General features: G+C 42.2%; 1 protein-coding gene across 2 annotated transcripts in view; it reads left to right on the plus strand.

The window, feature by feature from the left end:
* The first annotated feature begins 2,644 nt into the window (after positions 1-2,644).
* Positions 2,645-20,319, plus strand: part of OCLN (occludin) — a 33,806-nt gene continuing 16,131 nt past the window's right edge. Inside the window, exons 1-4 of one of the 2 annotated variants that reach the window (XM_083703237.1) lie at positions 2,645-2,799; positions 6,653-6,741; positions 10,563-11,265; positions 13,809-13,967. In XM_083703237.1, coding sequence (XP_083559363.1) covers positions 6,692-6,741; positions 10,563-11,265; positions 13,809-13,967 — 912 coding nt within the window. In that variant the 5' untranslated portion in view covers positions 2,645-2,799; positions 6,653-6,691. Of the gene's footprint in view, positions 2,831-6,652; positions 6,742-10,562; positions 11,266-13,808; positions 13,968-20,319 lie in introns of both variants that reach the window. The other variant, XM_083703238.1, reaches the window with a different exon arrangement.

Raw genomic sequence — 20,319 nt, forward strand, 5'->3', positions numbered from 1 at the left:
CTCCCTTCCAGTCTGTTTACTGAACTGGGAATAAACTCTGCTAAACAGAATGCGTTTTATTTCAAAGTACGCTTGCATCAGATTGTTCTGTAATGTTTATAAATATGCAAAATATGATTATACATGCTAATTAAGCCATAAAAATACTGTTTATGCTGTTAAAACTAAAATAAGTTTAGATTTCATGGGGGTAAAGGTTGTATCCAAACCTCTGTGAGTCGTGTTCCACTCATGCAGTGGAACGTCCCTTTCCTCTTCTCACAGGGAGGATCGCCCAACTCTCCAGGGCAGTTTTTGAGCATGTGCAGAGGGCTGCACAGGAGAGGAGAGTTCCAGTGTGCAAGTGATGAGAATAGCAATGTTGGCTACAACACACAATATTGCATATATTTAAATAAATAGATAAACAAAACTACCCTCCTCACAAAAACCCAGAAAAATTGCTTTTCTGAAGATTTTACATCATAGAGACAGGACTTTTTTATGGGCATGCAAAATTCTCCCTGGTGGAGCTCAAACTCCCATTTCCTGATTCCCAACTTCATGCCCATTCAGTGAAACATTAAAAGTTGCTGCTATCAGTATGTGTCTGTGGCTACCCTTGCTGTGTGTCCTGGCTGCTTTGTTTTGGCTGCTTGGCAAAAAGAAAAAAGAAAACAAAAAGCATTTCACTCTCTGTGTCTGAAGGGAATTGGAGTCCAAAACTTCAGGAGGCTCCAGGATGGGGAAAGGTTATGTAAACAAGATTGAGCTGGATGGCTCTTTGGTCTGTATGAGTGCACAATGGAGCTTCCCATGTTCCTCTCTATACCCCCTGCAGATTTGTACTGAATCTTTTAATTGTGCACATTTTTCTCATTCTGAATACTTTCTAAACATTTTATCATGTTGGTTTTGTGGTTGTATGCCAAGGCCTCCCCACTAACTAGTATATGAGTGCTTTTCAATGAGAAAAATAACACTTCTGTCAACAAAACAAGGTGGTCAGCAACATAGACATAAGTGGCTGGCTCACCATCATCTTTGGCACATCATGGAAATAAACATCTCTAGAAAACTCTGTAGTTCTCTAGTCCCAAAACATATTACATCTATTGCTGAGACAGGAACATTTTAACTGATAACTTATCTCATGGAATCACTGGGTAACAATTATACATAACAACATCCTCTTTCTACACTACCGCTCATTTAATCACACCCACTGTCGATTCTGTAAGTTCTGAAAAACAACAACATGTTATGAGTTTGGGGTGGGGGTGGGCAGTAGGCTGTAGGTGGAGACCCTTCTATTGCTTGGGAGTCCTCTTCTAATTCTTGGAATAGCCAGGCAGCCTGGTAAAGCCTGCTAAGTATGGGTCCTTAAGGAAGTGGCTCTGTGCCTCCTTCAATTGTCTATTAGTTAGAAAGACAAAAGCCCAAAGTGGAGAGTTATGTGAGCTAGAAGCTGGAAGAAAAGCTGCAAACTGGAAAGGGAGAGAGAGGAAGAGAGATAAGACATGCCTGGTCTCTCCTGGGATCCAAGGCTGTGAGTATGGGAGAGGCAAGACATTCTTGGGGTGTTAATGCTTTGAACCCCTCCATCGTGGATTCAGGTTGTATATATGTGCAAACAAACATACCAAACCCCAGTGGCTGGGGAAACCCAGCCGGATGGGCGGGATATAAATAATAAATTATTATTTATTATTTACTTCCCCAGCCACTAGGGTTTGGTTTCCTTGGAATGAGGGACAGTGGAGACTGTGTTGAATAAACGTGAATAACTTGAATAAAATATTGGGGGGGGGGGGAGAGGCAAGTAAGCCTGTGTCACATAATCAATCACAAGATGCGCATATGCACACTATTTGAATGACAATGCTCATTAACTGGGGGGAGGGATAGGCAGACCCCCTCAAATATTTTATGGGTGGGTGAAGGCCCCTGGGCCCCTACGAGTTGGCTCCTATTGTTCTAAACGTCTTAGTTTTTTTAAAAAAATGCCAGTTGTTTAAATGGTCATTTTTGTGGACATGTTTTGTTTGGTGTTCCGTGGACATGTTTTTGTTTGACCATCATGTAAGAACTCCGAATTTAAGAGAGTCGGGACAATTACCCAACACCTGAGCGAGGGAAAGAACAGCCTCTCTCCCTCCCTCCGTCCCCGCACCCCCTCTCAGGTATGTGAGCGATTCCTCGCAAGAACACCTGGTTTCAAGGACGCCAGGATGACGCCGCAGTCTCGGCGAAGTTCACCCCACCTGGGTAAGCGCGTCGAGGCACTTTTTGTGTGCCAGTCTCGTCCCGGCATCCCGAACGAGACGCCGAGAGCGGAGCTCCTCTTCCTCCCGACGGAGCCTTGTCCCTTTAAATGCGCTCTCTCCCCTCCAAGCGCTTGCAGGAACAACCTGTTTGCCGCCGACAGGTGAGTATCAGGTGAAGAGGTCACATCCCCGCGCGCGGCATTCCCGCTCTACTACTCCCTTGGCTATTCCGGGGCCCCATTCTGGGCCCCGCCCCCGGGCTAGGAATGGGAAGGCGCTGGGCCAATGGGGTTGCGCCGTGCGCGCATTCCGAGCCGCTCAGTCCCGAGCGAGCTTGGCTGGTTTCGAGGGAGCGGGGAACTCCTCACCCCGCCCCCTCCCTTTCAACCCCCCAGGTGTGCCGGCAGTGCGCATGCTCCGCTCGGGTGTGGCGCTCCTCCGCTCGCTCTTGGCTGTGGGGAGAAGGAGGAGGAGGCGGAGTTGGAGGAAGAGATGCAAGTTCTTGAGGGGAGAGCGAGGCGCGCAGCAGGTGGCAGTTCATCGGCGAGGCAAGGTGCGCTTTTCTTTGGCGGGGAGCTGTTTGGGTGAGTCCAAAACGTGATAGGTGTAGACTTTTTCAAGAGGGGGGGTACCGGGGGGGAATAAACGATACTCTGAATGACTTTGCTCAGGCTTAGTAGTGATTTCAGGTGGGATATCTCGTTTATGCTTGCGAGCCCCAAGCCAGGGCTTAAGCTGTTCAGCCTTGCTGCGTGGGCTGAGATTGTGAGGTTAACCCGAATCGCTCTGGATGGAGCCAGCTCTTTCTGGCTGTTGTGAGTGAGCTTTATTTTGTGGTGGGTGGGGAAGAAAGGGGGAAGACAGCCATGCTTCTCTAGTCCCCACCCTCTCCACTTTCCTCTTAAAACTTTACAGGACGCTTATCCGAAACTTAAAACTTCACAGGACACTCATTTGCGATTCTTTCCTCCAGGCGGCTGAGATTTAATTTTCCTCCATATAACTGAGATTTAATTTCTTGCCACAGCTGCCTCTTCGTCGTTCTCATGCAAAGTCTGCGGTCGCTATCGAGATATATTAATTTATCGACCCTGAACTTTATTTTGGTTCAGTGGCATGAATGTTGTTGGTCTAATATGATTCGCTCAAAGACACGTCCAGTTTTAAATGAGCACTGCTCATCGACCAGGTGCTTAAGCCCTCCTGATCCTTACGAATTCTTGTTTGCTCTTTTGTCTATCATTTAGGAATTAGCTTTCTTTCACTCTGAGCCGTGTTTCTTGAAAGTGTGGTTGTAAACAAGGCTCCTGTAGTCTTGGATACTATCCTTGGAGGACATTAAATGTTCAATAAGTCTGGCAGGTCTTTAGAGCCCTAGGTGCCAAACTTTTATACTGTATTCTAAATTCAAAGCCTAATCTCATTTACCTGGGAGTAATTTACCTGCTGATTTCAATAGGATTTCTGAGTAGACATGGTTAGGATTACTGTTAATCTGCAGGAATTAATATGGAATTTTACTCCAAATTTCTTGTTTACACTGGCTAAAGCACATTAAAATCCACTCTTCCCTCCCTGCTATTTCCTTATTCTCTGCTCCAATTCAGTTTTATCTCGACAATTCAGTTTTATTTTTTTAAATAGGTGGCCTGAGGGCATAAATGATTTTCTTCAATTGTTTGACTTTTCTGTTCTCTCATTTCCTAAGGCTGTAATTCTATGCACACTTTTACTTAAGTGTAAATCCCTATGAATCCAGTGGGTCTTGTTTCTTTGCAAATGTCTGTAGGGTTGTGCTGCGAGTTTGTTATGTTGAAGAACATGCTTTAATTGGTTTTTGCTATACAGTATGTAGATGGGTTCATGTTAAAGGCTACTGGTTCTGTATGCCAAGCAGAGAACTAGGACACTCTGGTAAGTTAGAGGACTCCTGCAAGTGCGTCATCAAGCATTGCACATTCTGAACAATGCACTGGGAGGTTGGATAAGTTTGACGTCTTGGCCAAGGGTGGACTCTGAGCAGTCAAAAGCTTGGAAACTGGTTTCACATAGACATGTCACAGAATTAAATATAGCATGTGTAAGTGCAGGATGGTAGAATGGGTTGGAATTGTAAGCATTATCAGTGTTGAGATCTGGTTGAGGTTTTTCCAATTTTGTGCAAAGACATGATACAGTTTTTTAGTTAACAAAATGAATACATTATATTTTTAAAAGGGGGTTTTCTCATTCTTGCATGTTGGTTTCCAGTACATTCCTAAATTAAGAGGGCAACTGCTTCAGAATGTGGGACTGCAATTAGGTGGAATATTATAGTAATTTGTATCTGTATCACATTTTTCAAGTTGCATAGATTGATAGCCAGAACACAAAGCAGGTGGATCTGCTTCCCTTGCTTTGTATGTATGTTTGTTAAGCCAAATGTGATTTTGTGTTTGTTGGACTTTCCAGTGTCCTGGAATAGGTTTGTTCAGAAGTTAATCCCATTTAGTTCAATGGAGCCTGCTCCCTGGGAAGTGTATTTTTGGATTGTAGTGTAAATCATGAAATGTAGGGATGATCTGAGCATAGATCATGTTTGCAAATGTTCATGTTTAAAAACTGAAGAGAGCTTGCTCCTACATTTATAATATATCAATGTGGAATGCTAAAAAGAAATACTGGTGTGCAGTGTGGCATTATATAGAGCAGTGTTTTTCAACCACTGTTCCGTGGCACACTAGTGTGCCGTGAGATGTTACCTGGTGTGCCGTGGGAAAATTTGAAAAATTTGAAAGATTTTTTTTTTTTAAGTCAAATTTTCGCCCACTAGGCGGGCACCGGACTGTGTCCACCCTATTTTCCATCCGTCCTGGGTGGGGATCAGATCGGATGGGATTGGATGAGAGCGGACAGGCGGTCTTGTGTGTCTTTCTTCAATTCCCCATAGAGCTATGTGTGTGTCTTTCTTCGATTCCAGCTAGAATATCAGCTTTGTGTTCAGCCAAACAGGCCCAGGTTGCGCACTGAATAAAGTATTTTATAATTTTTCATGTTTGTTTACTTAAAGGAATGATAAAATACTTTATTTGTGTTTATTTGATTCCTATTCAAGAGAATTACTTTATATATAGTCAATATAGGCACAGAGTTAATTTTTTTAACATTTTCTAATGGTGGTGTGCCTCGTGATTTTTTTCATGAAACAAGTGTGCCTTTGCCCAAAAAAGGTTGAAAAACACTAATATAGAGAACACAAATGCCCCTGCGTGAAATGCCCCTGATCCATCACATAAAACATATAAAGTGTGTGTTTTGTTTTTTAACCATAATATGCAAACAGCTTGGAAGTGCCCACAACTTGTTCTTTCTTTACATTCCCCTCTTTGTCCAGACAGGCGCAACAACTTACAAACCACAAGCCTTGGGCTAGCATGACGTCTGAACCAGTACTCTGTCGGTTGTTTTTCCCAAACAAACCATGATAACATCATGGTGAATTTAGAGAGAAGCAAACAAGAATCTCTGGTTCAAACTTCAGGGTAAACCAAAGCTTGTGGTTTGTTGTCCCAGCTGGCCAGAGTGGGTTGTGAAATGGAAGTGCATAATAATCTGTATGGACAAGCCTACAATTCATGAACAGTATGGTTTAAACCAACCATGCACCATAGCTTAACATTACATGAAAACACTGCCATTGAGCATATGTGTAGATCTGCCATCTCACCTAAAATGAACAAGGGAGCTGCTTTCTGGGAGCAAGATAAAAGGATGTATCTATCAAAGTTTGAATTGGATTGAAGAGTATTGACCAAATCTATTTTCAATAGATGGAATCAATTTAATTATATTAAAAGGAATGAATGAGGAACTAATTATGAGAATTGGAGAGGGGGTGCCTCAGTTTATATTGTATCCATAAGCTGCAGTCCTGTGCATACTTATATAGGTGCAAGACCATTTATCAAGTAAAACATACTTCCTTGTAAACACACTTGGGATTTCCTGTAAATTTAGATGGAATATAAATAGTTGCTCCTGTATCATACATGGTATACAGGGATGGTACTTGCATATGCGTGTGTGTCCACATAGTCCCTTCATGCTGCTGAAATTAGGCTTTAAGGAAGCATTGTAGCTGATATAATTGGTTGCAGAGCATGGTTTGTTATGGGGTGTGTTTGTGTGCCTATGACGGGTTCACCAATTTGTAAATGTGCTTACGGGCCAAAAAATGTGGCAACCCTTTATAGAACATAAATCATTCCGTCTCTGCTGTCTACATCTACTTTGCTGAAAAGTGTTGTCCTGTTATTGTAATTTAGAAACTTACAACTCCATATTGGTGTGTATAACTATTGATGGTTTGGTTATGGTTGACTTAATATTCTAAGTTGAGTTTCTTTCCCCCCCATTTCTTCTTATAGATTTAAATTCTTGCAGCTAAACAGTCCAGAGCTTCCACTATGTCATCGAGGCCATTTGAAAGTCCGCCGCCTTATCGACCCGATGAATTGTAAATATCTGTTTTTCTTTTCTCCGTGCTAGTTCAAATTATTGTTGATAACTAGTGTACACTGTTAAAGATAAGAATTCTGGCAGCTCCCAACATTAATTGTATAAACACTAGATGCAGTTTATGCTAGCTACTTTGTCACTAAAACAATACATATTTTGAAAATTAAATTATATAATGGTAGTAGCCATAAAGCAGACACCATTTTAAAGCTCAACATAGGTACTCTATGTGTGTGGACGTACACTTACTATTGAGAATCAAGGGCATAAGGGGGGTAGACTATCCTGCCCCTGCTATAAATTGTACAGCCTTAGAGTAGAGAGAGTATTGTTAAATCCACTGTATATATGGAGACATTTCAAAATGGTTGTGACAATACAATGGTGGGAGAGGTTAGCTGCTTGATGGGGAAAATAAGTTTCCTTAGCAAGCAGGTTTGTGGATTTCATAGCAAACTAAGGTCTTGCTGAAACTGAGTCCATATTTTATTTTATTTATCACATTTACATACCACCTTTATCTTCCAAGGAGCTCAAGGTGGTATGTATGGTTCTCTTCCTTTCCATTTCCTCCTCACAACAACGCTGTGAGGTAGGTTAGGTTAAGAGATGTTAACTGGCCCAAGGTCACCCAGTGAGCTGCATGGCTGAATGGGGATTTGAACCCTCGTCTCCCAGGTCATAGTTCAAAATTCTAACCATTATGTCATGCAACTGAGTGGCTTTTTTTTTTTTTAAGTACACTCTAGCTACAGAATGCATCTAGCCCATCCGCTTCAGATTGGCTTTTCCAATCATCCCTCTTTTTAAAACACGGCTTAAGTTTGGTAGAAGGCTGCTGGAATGCAAATATAATCTCTGCAGATCTGTTAGCCCACAGTACCTAGGAATTGTGACTATGAGGTGGAAATAAATCCTGTGTTTAAATCTGGTAAGACTTGTCTCCATGTAAGGTGCTTAAGGTCAAGGAGTCATTGCTTAATGTGATAACAGTACTGTTGATCTTTGCTGTTTCTGCATATTGTGACTGGTGAAGGGTTCAACACCTGCACTTTTTGTGTTTATAAACGTGTATGTTTTCTGTCAGGAGATATTTACTGAATAACTGAATATTTAATAATGTGCAAAGAATTGTCTGCTTTCCAGCCTTGTGAGCTGGAGGTTTCGACTGTACTTTCCTACCGACTGGAATGTTGCATTGGAAATGGCTGGCAAAAGTACCATTTACTTACTGACAGAGAGGAAGTTCATGGGGGAAGGATGGCTTTTCTGTGCTAATTGTGATAGCATGTGTCAGCCTCCCCCAATCTGGGGAACCTTGAGTGTTTACTGGGGCTGATGGGTTTCCAAAACACCTGGACTTCACTTGGTCAGGAAAGGGTGGTCCACAGAGGCCTTTGTTTTCTTGCCCACATGAGTGACTAGGAAGATTAATCAAATCCTGGTTCTATGTTAGTGGAAAGGACTAGTTGGGAAATGTGCCTGACCAGTCTTCAGCTACTATAGTTTGGTAATGTGATGCTTTTCTCAAGCCAGTGCAATGACGTCATTAAGCCCGTGATGGCATTCCTATGGGCACGCTTGTTCCTACAGGTCAGTCCAACCTGTGGGCTTTGCCTCTCATAAATTTAAATACAGAATGAACTTCATATTGGTATTATGGCTGAAGCTGTCTGCTTCTTTTAGAAAGCATCAAGCTTCCCTCCCAAATACCACCCTACCTATTACCGTATTTATGTGAATCTAATGCACCATTGAATCTAACCTGCACCCTAATTTTTGTGACGTAATTTGTCCAAAAAAGGTGCACGTTACATTTGAGCAAATACGGTAATTGATTTTCACTTGCTACAGAGATGACAATGGGATGATCTGTGGGACAGAGATTTTTTTGTAACAGGTTTTTATAAACTTCTGAAAGATTGTAATTTTCTTATAGACTGCTATATTACAATCATATTCTTGTATGTAATCCTCATTAATGAAAGGTCTTTTGCCATCTTTTTGTTAGAAGGTCCTTTTGTGGTTGTTTCTCTCTCTGCAATAATGCTAAAGAATAGGAGATGTTAGAAAATTCAGTATAAATGGCTTTTCAAATTTTTTAAGCTAATGCAGGTGAACGTTGTCACAAGATATAAAACTCACGCCATGTCAATTATAAAATTGTCTTGTGGCGTTTTAGAGGTTGCTTTCATTTTTAAAATACAGTAGGAAAGGGTCATCACCTGTTCCTGTATTAAAAAAGGGACTGTACTTTCTCATTTCCCAACCATTTTGAGGCATTTTGCATTCAAGTGGTATACAGTATAACTTGTATGAAATAAAATACATTTTGGGGTTTTTAACTCACTCACACATACAATATGCAATAAATCTGGCTTACCTGAGAGAGTTTATTGCACCCATACCTGTGTTCATAAATGTGGGGGGGGGGGGAATCTGTTTCCTCTGTCCCGCAACTCCACTTGTAGTCTTATGGGCAGAAAAATGCCACTTGTATTCTTTGTATTCAGTTACATGTGCTCAAATGTAAAACCAACAGGCAGAAAATCAATCCATGACATGTGGAGGACTCTACCCTTCTGCAAGCAGCTGTCCAGCTGTGTGCTCCCAACTCTTTCTGCTCAGCACTAATCAGGGCTGAGTGTGCAAGTGCCCCACTTCGCAGCACTATGGAGTGCTCAGCATGGGAACCCCGGTTGCCCTCCAGCCCATGCCACTTATAGGGAGATGGTGAACATCTGTTCTGTGGAACAGACAGCAGCAGAGGCTCAAGCACCAAGAGGTGTGCTGGAGAGGGAGAAGGAAGTTTGATTCCAAGAGGTGGGAGAGGTTACTGAAATGAAAGCTACAGAGCTGTGTGGGTGGAGGGGAGAGGAAGGTGCAGCAGGGGCCCACTCCCCATAAGCTCAGAAGCAGGGTAGGGGGTGATCTGAATGGTGTTGTGCCCCATCAGAGATGTTCATTTCTTCCTGCTCCTTTTCCAGCATTTAGAAAGTACTCAGTATGCAAGGAGCCACCACCCCTGTTTACTGCAAGGTGCATGTGTACACACACACACACACACACACACACACACACACAACCCCCACCCAATCCCAGTCAGTTTTGGCTAGCCAGGCAGCAGCAGCAGCTTATGGCGGAACACAACTAAGTTATGTAAGGTTTTAGAAAGTGGGTCAGACTCATCCTCTGCAGAGTCCTTTGAACATGCAGCTGGAATGGGAGATGGATGCCAACCCTTGTGCAGACTCTTGCTTGCCATATATTTAGTGTACTGTCAGACAAAGACCCTGTCTTCCAAGGGTAGGATTCTGACAACAAATTTTGGATTGCCTACTAAGGCCAGTCAAAGTTTGTGAAACACTGCACAGAATACATGCATACCATATAATGTGTATTTCAAACATGGCAGATGTAATTCTTTATTGTAATTGATAAGTGTAAACAGTTTAATTATTACTAGCTGATGTTTAATTTTAGTGTTTACTATTGGAGTCTAATGCATTATTGCATACTACTTTATTTGGTATAAGTTCTTTATTTTAAACAACTTTTTGTGACTTTGTATATAAGGTCTGATTGTTACTATTTATGTTTGATGTTTTATTGTTACTTTTGTGTGTGTTGGAAGCTACCCAGAGTGGAAGCTACCCAGCCAGATGGGCGAGGTATAAATAAAATAATAATAATAATAATGCTATATGCTGTTATAAAATACAGTAATTAAATGGTTTTCAGAGGTATCTAGAGAAATTAATATTTCATATTTTAATAGCAGTTCATAACAAGGCGTGTGTTTTTTTTGGATTTTTGCAGCAAACCTTCACACTATGTACCAAGCAATAATGCGTATGGTGGTGAATTCCATTCTCAGCCAATGTACTCTCAGCCTGCATATTCCTACTATCCGGAAGAGGAAGTTCAACACTTCTACAAATGGTCCTCCCCTCCAGGAATAATCAAGATCATGTCGGTTCTCATAATAGTGATGTCCATTGGCATCTTTGCATGTGTTGCATCCACGTTGGCTTGGGACATGGATATGTATGGAACTGGCCTGGGAACTGGTCTGGGAACTGGTATGGGAACTGGTTATGGCTATGGTATGGGATCTGGCTACGGCTATGGTAGCTCCTTTGGTGGCTTTGGAAGTTCTTATGGCTATGGCTATGGAGGAAATTATATTGATCCACGAGGAGCAAAAGGCTTCATCATTGCAATGGCAGCTTTTTGCTTTATTGCTGGATTAGTGGTTTTTGTAACGGGCGTTACCAAGACTAGCATAGCCAGGTCAAGGAAGTATTACCTCCTCCTGATAATAGGAAGCTCCATCTTCCTCTTTTTGATATTTATTGCGGCCATTGTATATACACTAGCAGTGAACCCAACTGCACAAGCTTCTGGATCGATGTACTACAATCAGATTTATGCCATGTGCAGCTCCTTTTACTCTCCTACAAACACTGGAGTCTTTGTGAATCAGTACTTGTATCACTACTGTGTGGTGGAACCTCAGGAGGTATGTAGATGCGATAATTAAGAAATTCAAAATGCAAAATACTAGTATTTCATTCCTGAATCAAATGGTGTGCTGAATAATGATGCTAAAACTAGTTTTGTAATTGAGCTATTATTGATTAGCTTATACTGGTGGCTATTTAGCTAACCTTGGGCAGCTTTTGCAAGAATGTGATTGTTCTCTGTTTTTTAATACTGTGCATACTCCTCTAGAGAGGATCCAGATGATTACTGTATTTTTCGCTCTATAACACGCACCTGACCATAACACGCACGTAGTTTTTAGAGGAGGAAAACAAGAAAAAAAATATTCTAAACGAAACAGTGGATGTATTATTTTTGTGGTTCATGCTGTGGCCACAGACATGTGATCTGATGGTGAGTTTGGGGTAGCCCAATGCAAAAATCCTGAGGATCCATGTGGATCCGTGCTTTGTAACCACGTTTTAAGTGGGGAGGGAAGGAAAAGCACTTAAGGGACAAGGAGCATGCGTGGGGTGCGTGGAGAAGGATGCTGCTAATAATGCAGAAGAGGGGTATAAGCGGAGAAGGCTCCTCTCCTCTCCCGCTTTGCTCCTTTAAAACAAGCAGGCTCTGCTTCTCTCCCTCCTCCCCGGCTTAGAGAGCTGAAAAGCTTTGCTGCTATTTAGCGAGATGAGTGGGGAGGAGAGAGGGACAGAGAGCATGGTTTAAAGCAGCCAACCAGACAGGAGCCGCTTACACCTGTGTAAGCGGCTCCTCTCCCGCTTTGCTGTTTCAAAGCGAGCCACGGAGGAGGGAAGGAAGGGGAACCATGGATCCTCTGCTCACGACTGCAGCAGATCCCCCCCCCCCGCCACCCATAGGCATTCACTCCATAACACGCACAAGCATTTCCCCTTACTTTCTAGGAGGAAAAAAGTGAGTGTTATGGTGCAAAAAATACGGTAATTGGAGGCCTAGACCTAGTGAGTAGGGGTTCAGGGTTTCAACATGGCTTGACTGGTTTTATTTACTGGAGTCGCATTGCACCTCTAAATCTTGAGTTCAGATCTATGTATCCTGGTTTAAGCTCTACTTGAATTATTGAAACACTTGTTAGGAAGCAGCTGGAGCCTACAAACCATGCTAATCCTTTTAGCTGTTCCTTTTATGGATTTGTCTATGTTGATCCTTAATTGAATAACCTGTGCTAGCTGTCTTGGGCAATTATGTTCATGGACAGTAACTCAACTCTGTAGACATATTGAATGGTCTTGGACAAGTTTCAATTCTCCATTTGTTTGTTTAAAAAAATCAATCAGTCACCACCTAAGATTTTTGCAAAAATCTCAAGGGGATTAATAAAAATAATTTGAAATGAAAGTATGGGGATGCTAAATAGCTGCAATCATATTTTTTTGATTGCAGGAATGCAATTGTTTGCTTCTGCCCAAGGAAGTTAAAGGCTAAGCATGAAAAATTATGCTCAAATCCTCCTCCCCCCCAACAGCCTGATCTTAAAAAAAAAATTCTCACAAGAAAGTTCTGCTCAGCCTTGCCTTCCAATTAATAAAATTTTGCAGAAGTGAATGTGAAGGAAATGGCTCTTGGTTTCTTCTCTGCCCTATGATACACAAAAGTAGGCTGAAGGCTGAAATGAAGATGGGCCCCTATCATGGGGAGCTAGTTCAGAACTGGCAGAACAGGAGCCAACCAATCAAAATATGAGCTTATGTCGGATGACCTCCCCCCAAATATTTGAGAATTGTTTCTTGCAATAGCAGACAAGTCACTGCTGCTTACCAGGAGGAAGAATTGGGAGGGGCACAGCAGCAGCGATGTTAGCACGGTGCTAACACACCAGCAGGAACACTTCTGTAGCTCCACTGGTGCTGCCACCTTGCCCCTCCCACTGTTCTCCTGAGAAGCAGGGTGAGTGCCTCTGCTCCACCGTGCCATCTGCAACTGGTTTATTGCATTGCTGTTGATAATTGGGAACCTGTTCCTGAGCATAAAAAAGATCACATGTGTTCATATACTGTGGATTCTGCCAGTAAAGCGCAGGCAGGTGCAGATTCATACTTCTCAGTTAATGAGATTGCCCTAGGACACCTTATTTTTAAGCACTAGGTTCACCTAATTGAGCTAAGCATTTTTTTTAAAATGACTGTTAGAAAGGCAGGCATCTCTAAATTATTTTTTACCTTTCATTATTCCTTTCTTAATCCCATGAAAGCCTGAGTTTCTGGATATAGCGTATATCCAGTTTGAGGAATGGCTTGCCTAAATAAGTGTAAGGAATTTCTACCTGCATTGAGATCCCGAGTAATTTACGATACACTTTGCATACCAAGTCCTGTCATAATCAGTTTTTGCAACAATCTTGTGAGGTGGGCCACCATTTTAACTATTCTGTTAAGTGCAGTTAAGTAACCATGGCTAAAAGAGTAAGTTGCTTAAGACCAATGTGTTTCTGTCTCATTGTTACTTGTAGTTTTGAAAGGGATAGATAGTCAAATTTAAGACTATCTTTGTTCTGATTTGTTGCATTTAAAAACTCCTATTGATCTGTTCCTTTCCTAGGCTATTGCCATTGTATTGGCCTTCCTCCTTGTTGTAGCTTTTGCCATAATAATATTCTTTGCAGCAAGAACCCGAAGTAAAATGAATTACTATGGCAAAGTGAATATCCTGTGGGACCACGTAAAAAGTTATGAAGAGGCTCCCAATGTAGAAGAGTGGGTAAGTTATGTTTTAATATTTTATTTTGAAATTTTTGTCTTCAATAATTGTGAGCCTGCATTAAAGATTATACACATAGACATGTGCATTAGTGACTACAATGCTGAAGAATCATTAAGTTTAGTGATTATTTGAAGTTGTGTTTTTTTAAAACCCACCTCCTAAGCATTATTTCTTGAGGCAGCAGGGTTCATTCTTGATAGGAGTCTAGGGAAGACAACCCATTTTTATCTCTTTGTTGCACAATGCTTGTGCTGGATAGGTTTTCTCCAGGTTTGCAGCATGTAAAATTGCAGTTTACACTCGGAATGAACAAGCTAAATGTGCTGTTCACTATGCGTGTTGTGTGTTCTGGGCAGAGAAAAATATCCCAGGTCATATACAGTACAGAATTGGCCCTTGGATTGTGTTTTGCTGGTGCTATTTACAAAGACTAAATGCTCTTTTGGAATATAAATACTAAGAATTTTCAATGTAACTTCAGGTAATTTGAGAGGTAGTAGTACAACTTTTGAGATAATGATGCAAATGTTATAAATGCAAGGCTGAGCATTTAAAATACCTTCACTGTAATATAAAAAGCAACCCACCTCCTTATGCTGGAGGTGCTTAATTAACTAGGAAAGTGACTCAGTTTAATGCTTGCTCTTTTATGAGTACAGTATTCACTGTGCACTTTGATATTTTATGACTTGCACATGACATGGACTTCGTTTGTCCTTTATCCATCAGGCCAGTGTAAAAGGACTGACTGCTTCATATAGTGCCTTACATGATATGAAGCAAATGTTTCGGTGAGACAGTTTCGGGGCGTGTTCTTTACTAGCTAATGAACTTGTTTACTCATGTTTCACTCTGCCAGGAGAAGTGCAGGTGGAAAAAAACCCCTGAGCCACATAACAAATCCCAGTGAATAACTATACAGTACCTGTAGCTTTTTGTCTTTACCAGAGATCAGATATCCCAAGCAGAAAATTATGGCTAACTTCTGATATTTGAGGTGGCTTTTTGTGAAGAACTACATTAACACTTTAGAGGAAATCTCTTCTGTTTTAATGCCGGGGGAGTTCTGAGGTTCACTTATATGTAACTGATTTTTTTAAAAAATGACAGTTTGTTCAGGTGCACCCAGAAAATCCACAGTGACCAATTTAGAATTATCCAGATAAAGTACTAAATACTCATGGAGCCTTTTATACTGCATGTTCCAAGCTCTGCAACTTGTTACAGCCTAGGACTGTGGCTGACCGGAGTTATTAATAGATCAAACAGAAAGTAGTGGGATCGGATGTATATTGCTTTTTAGATGTCCTGGAAATGGTCAAGGTCAACCATGACTTAAGAGAGTAACTTATTAGCAACACTGCTCATTCATGCTTAACCAGGTGTGGCTGACTTGTGGTCCTCCAGCTATTGCTCAAGTAAAACTCACATCAGCTGCAGTGAAAAGGAATGGGGGGAGTTCAGCAACATCTGGAGACAACAGGTTAGCCATCTCCAAAAACTATGAAAATCTGTCATAGTTACTGTTGTCGAGTAGCATATTCAATGGCTTATCTAGCTCTCTGTATATCCAAGTTGTAAAGCCAGGTTAGGTGGGCTGTCACAGCTTTTAGAGTGCACATAAAAACACTCTTATATCACCATACTTCAAATGGTAATTAGAAACAGTTGTAGCATTCTCTCATTTTGTGGGGGGGGGGGGGGATTTTTTTTAAAAAAGTCTTCCTTTTCACACTTTGTAATGTAGTCGTACCTTGGAAGTCAAACAGAATCCATTCTGGAGGTTCGTTCGACTTCCAAAACATTTGAAAACCAAATCGTGGCTTCTCATTGGCTGCAGGAAGCTCCTGCAGCCAATCAGAAGCCATGGAAGCCCCGTCAGATGTTCGGGTTCCGAAAGAACATTCACAAACTGGAACAATCACTTCCGGGTTTGCGGCGTTTAGGAGGCAAAACGTCTTGAGTTCCAGGACGTTCGGGATCTAAGGTACCACGGTAAAGGACCCCTGACAGTTAAGTCCAGTTGCAGACAACTCTGGAGTTGCGGTGCTCATCTCGCTTTACAGGCCAAGGGAGCCGGCATTTGTCCGCAGACAGTTTTCCGAGTCATGTGGCCAGCATGACTAAGCCACTTCTGGCGCAGTGGAACACCGAAACCAAAGCAGTACATTGAAACACCATTTACCTGCCCACTGGAGCGGTACCTATTTATCTACTTGCACTTTTTGGCATGATTTCGAACTGCTAGGTTGGCAGGAGCTGGGACCGAGCAATGGGAGCTCACTCCGTGGTGGGGATTTGAACCGCCGACTTTCTGATCAGCAAACCCAAGAGGCTCAGTGGTTTAGACCACAACGCCACCCGTGTCCCTTACCACTGTACAATATATCAACCTAAAATGGAGTACATGATTAGGTTTCTGAGATACGTGGATGAGTGTTTGATACATCCACATGTTAGAAGACTGATAATCTTCCTTTTACTTTGGCATATGCTGATTTTGACCTAATTTTGGCAATAATTATAAACTAGATGTGCAGGGGAAATGAGGGTACCAAGCTTCCCAGGACTTGCATAATATTCTTCTGTGTAGGATGTATCAGGTGCAGTAACTCCACCAATACTGGGCCAGTTTCTGTAATGACAAATGACAAACCATAGTTTTGTGTTGCATGAACAAACCTCAGGCTTACATGCACCCTCCCCTTTCCCCCCCATGTTCCACTTAATAAGTTACTTTCAGGATTGCAGCCAATCATGATTTACTTTTGCATATTTAACAGCAAACTATATTTGCCATAACTCAGGAAGTGTCAGGGAGAGGTGTGAGCATATATGTAAATACAGGCTTCATTCCTGCGTTGCTAAACCATAGTTTGTCTTGTATATTTATTGAATTGATGGGATCAGCAGGCAGACTTCCGGAGTTGATTATTCAGTGCCTCGGTGTCTTACCACAACCATTATATATGTCCTCAGGCTTACTTTACACAGTAAATAGACAAAATTTGGTTTAGAACCAAGCATATTCTCAACTGGGAGTTGCAGCCAATCATGGATGATACATGTGTTTGCATTCAGACTTCATATTTTAGGTGTGCCCTTTTAAATATAATGCGAACCACCATACTCTGGTATCTGCCTGTTCTGCATCACTCTTTAAAACTAGAGGTCATGCATGGATTTCAGTTATGCCAAAGAAGAGGATGACTTGCTGCAGCTCTTATAACTTAGGGAAATAGTCTTGTTTAACATGATTTGCACGTTCTCTTTTCTTTTATGCCGTAGTCCCCACAAGAATCCTGCTTCCAGCTAACATGCTAATATGTGCAGTCACTTTAGGTGAATTTAGGCAGTTGAAAATTTTCTAGTCTCCGCCATAGAGAAAATTGTTTGGTTCTCATGTTACTGATTCTTTACACGCTGGGTCAACAAACCAGCTAAACTAAATAAGTGAGTTCCTTTGACCTTAAGTCAATAGGATGAAATTTGGGCCAATCCAGTTCTCAGGGTTAAAACTTTACTGGAGCTATTCCTTTAAAAAGGGTTGTTGTGTTAATTCGACAGCTATCTTTCGTTTGTGGTGTGTGGAAAGTAGATTAAGTTTGAAAAGAATACAGTGACTGGGTACATAAGTGAAAACACTGCTTTCCTAGAAACATTAGCAAAGGAAGAGCTGTAGCTCCATGGTGGAGCCACCCGCCTTACATTCAGACTGCAGAAGGCTCTTCGCAAGCCCTGCATAGGAGGTCCCAACAATCATCATCTGGCATCATTGTGATATCAGGTGATTGACCAGTGAGTGACTCTACCCATCTCTCTCATTTGCCCCACAAGGGGAGAGATAAGGAGCAGATTTTGTCCACACACTTAGTCTACTTGGTCATGATGGCCACAATGGGGAATTCCTTGCTCTGCATAATCCGCTTAGTCCTTACTCTTTTGGCTTTCCACTGTAGGCAGAGCACCTTTTCCAGCTTGGTTTTTGTTTTTCTTTCCTCTGGTGTCCTGTATTATGAATTGCCATTGTTTTTGCTTTATTACTGTATATGCCTTAAACAACAACAGCATTAATCACCTTGAACACGGTGTGTCCAAGGTAGAGAGAAAGAATAAGAAATTCAGCATAAATTGAAATGAGTATGAGCTGTCCTCCAGCGCTGTTTGTGTTTTGGAAAGATGAAATTATTTCATCTGGAATGTCGCACTTCTCCCCCTCCTTTTCCCTCTTAAGTAGCTGCTTCTGTGCTCTGGAAAACATAGCTGACAAAGCTATGCTATGGCTGTGAAGAGATGTAGGCTTTCAGCAACTCTGTATGACGTTTTAAGCCTCTGGAGAACTTAGAGCCAATAGCTTTTTGTCATATTAGTTCTACATAGAGCAAACTGTGGAAGAATGCCATTTTTTTTGGGGGGGGGAATACCTTTCCCCTTAAACACTCCAACAAATAACCATGTAAAGTTTGAAAAACCAGTCAAACTGCTCTTTCCCTCCCTCCTTCCTCTGCCCAAAAGAGATCGTGAGGCGAAGACACATAGCACTCCATATCTAATACTGAATATCAGATGGAATTTGAGAAGAAAGTAGTTGCTTTGTGAAAGTAGTTACACCCAGCCTCTTGGAAGGGGTTGTTGTTGGTATCCCTCTGTCTCCAGAGACATTGGATTGTGCCTCTAGGGGTGAAGGCAAACTGCTGTGTTAGTAGCATGGAAGTGGCCTTCCTGAGGTGCAAGCCTGGGTAGTGTGTATGGAGGTCTTGGGCTGCCCAGATGACAAGACACCCCCCCTCAACCTCGCTGATGTGGTCCAAAGGAGCAACAACAACAACAACAACAAATTTTATTATTTGTACTTTGCCCATCTGACTGGGTTGCCATAGCAACTCTGGGCAGATTCCAGCAAATATAAAGCTCAATAACATCAGACTTATGCTTCCCTATGCATTTGGCACCAGCTTGGCTGCAGGGGTCACTGGAAGGAGGCGTACAAGGTGCCACTTAGGGACTCCACTCCGAATTTCTGTAAGGTTTACTCCTTTGCCTTTTCTTCTCCCAAGGCAGTGGAGGTTTAGACTGTATACTCACAGAACAAATGTCTATGCACACCATTTTACAAAATGCTGAGATTAGAACCATGGTGCTTTCTAGTGTGGTATCCAGATACTGGGAGGGAATATTTTGCCCCATTGGTTAAACTGCAAATAACTGCAGTCCCATGCAGCTTTGAAGCCAGTACGAATTTGATAAAACCCGTAACTCAGGGGTGGAAAATATCAGCCTGTGTGCCAGATGTAGCCCCTGGGTCCTCCTCATCTGCATCATAAGCATCCCCTTCTTGCTGCACCCCTGCCCTCCAGCTATCAGGCTTGAAAAAAAGCCTTCATTTATATACAATTATCCCCTGGGGTGGCCATTGTAAACCTTTCCTTCCCCAGCCAGGACCCCCTGTGCTGCAATTAGGCTTGAAAGACTTCCAAACAACAGAAGCCTAATTGTGATGTAGGAGAGGGGCTTTCTCTCCCCCCCCCCCCGCCCTCCAGGTAGAGCTTGGGAGGAGAGTTAACCCTTCATTCCCCAACTGTGATCCCAGAAAATCCCTGCTTGCAGGTACTTGCAAGGTACTTGAAATAAGGTTTCCATTCCATGCTAATTGTTGTTTGGGGTTTGCTACTTTAAAAGCTTTTAAAAGCACTCTTTTTAAAAAAGCATGTGTGAGCAGGGGGTGGGGTAGCCACACCCCACTTTTGGCATGCAGCCCTCCTCCCCCCAGTTAGCCAACAGGAAATGCAGCTTTTGAGCTGAAGAAGGCTCCTTGCCAATACTTAGCCATCAATCTCTTGTGGTCAGAGCTGCTTCAATTCATGCAAAGAAATTTCTGCCTAGCAGGTGTTTTATGCCTTAAAAGAAAAGTACAGTGGTACCTCGGGTTACATATGCTTCAGGTTACATACGCTTCAGGTTACAGACTCCACTAACCCAGAAATATTACCTCGGGTTAAGAACTTTGCTTCAGGATGAGAACAGAAATCGTGCTATGGCAGCGGGAGGCCCCATTAGCTAGAGTGGTGCTTCAGGTTAAGAACAGTTTCAGGTTAAGAACGGACCTCCAGAATGAATTAAGTACTTAACCCGAGGTACCACTGTACGTGTGTTCTGTGTCTCTTGATATGAGTGGTGCACTCCATATGTAACTTCTGCCCCACCTCAGAATGGCATGACTGGAATTATTTAGCAAGATGTCCCAGCCAGGGTGGCTGCCCCCACCCACACTGTTTTCGTGACGTGGTGCCATATAGTTAGAATTGTTTTTACAAATTCTGCCACCTTGGGCCAAACATTCCTGAGACTG

The sequence above is a fragment of the Podarcis gaigeae genome (genome assembly GCF_964106915.1).
Source record: "Podarcis gaigeae genome assembly, chromosome: 11".
Lineage (NCBI taxonomy): Eukaryota > Metazoa > Chordata > Lepidosauria > Squamata > Lacertidae > Podarcis > Podarcis gaigeae.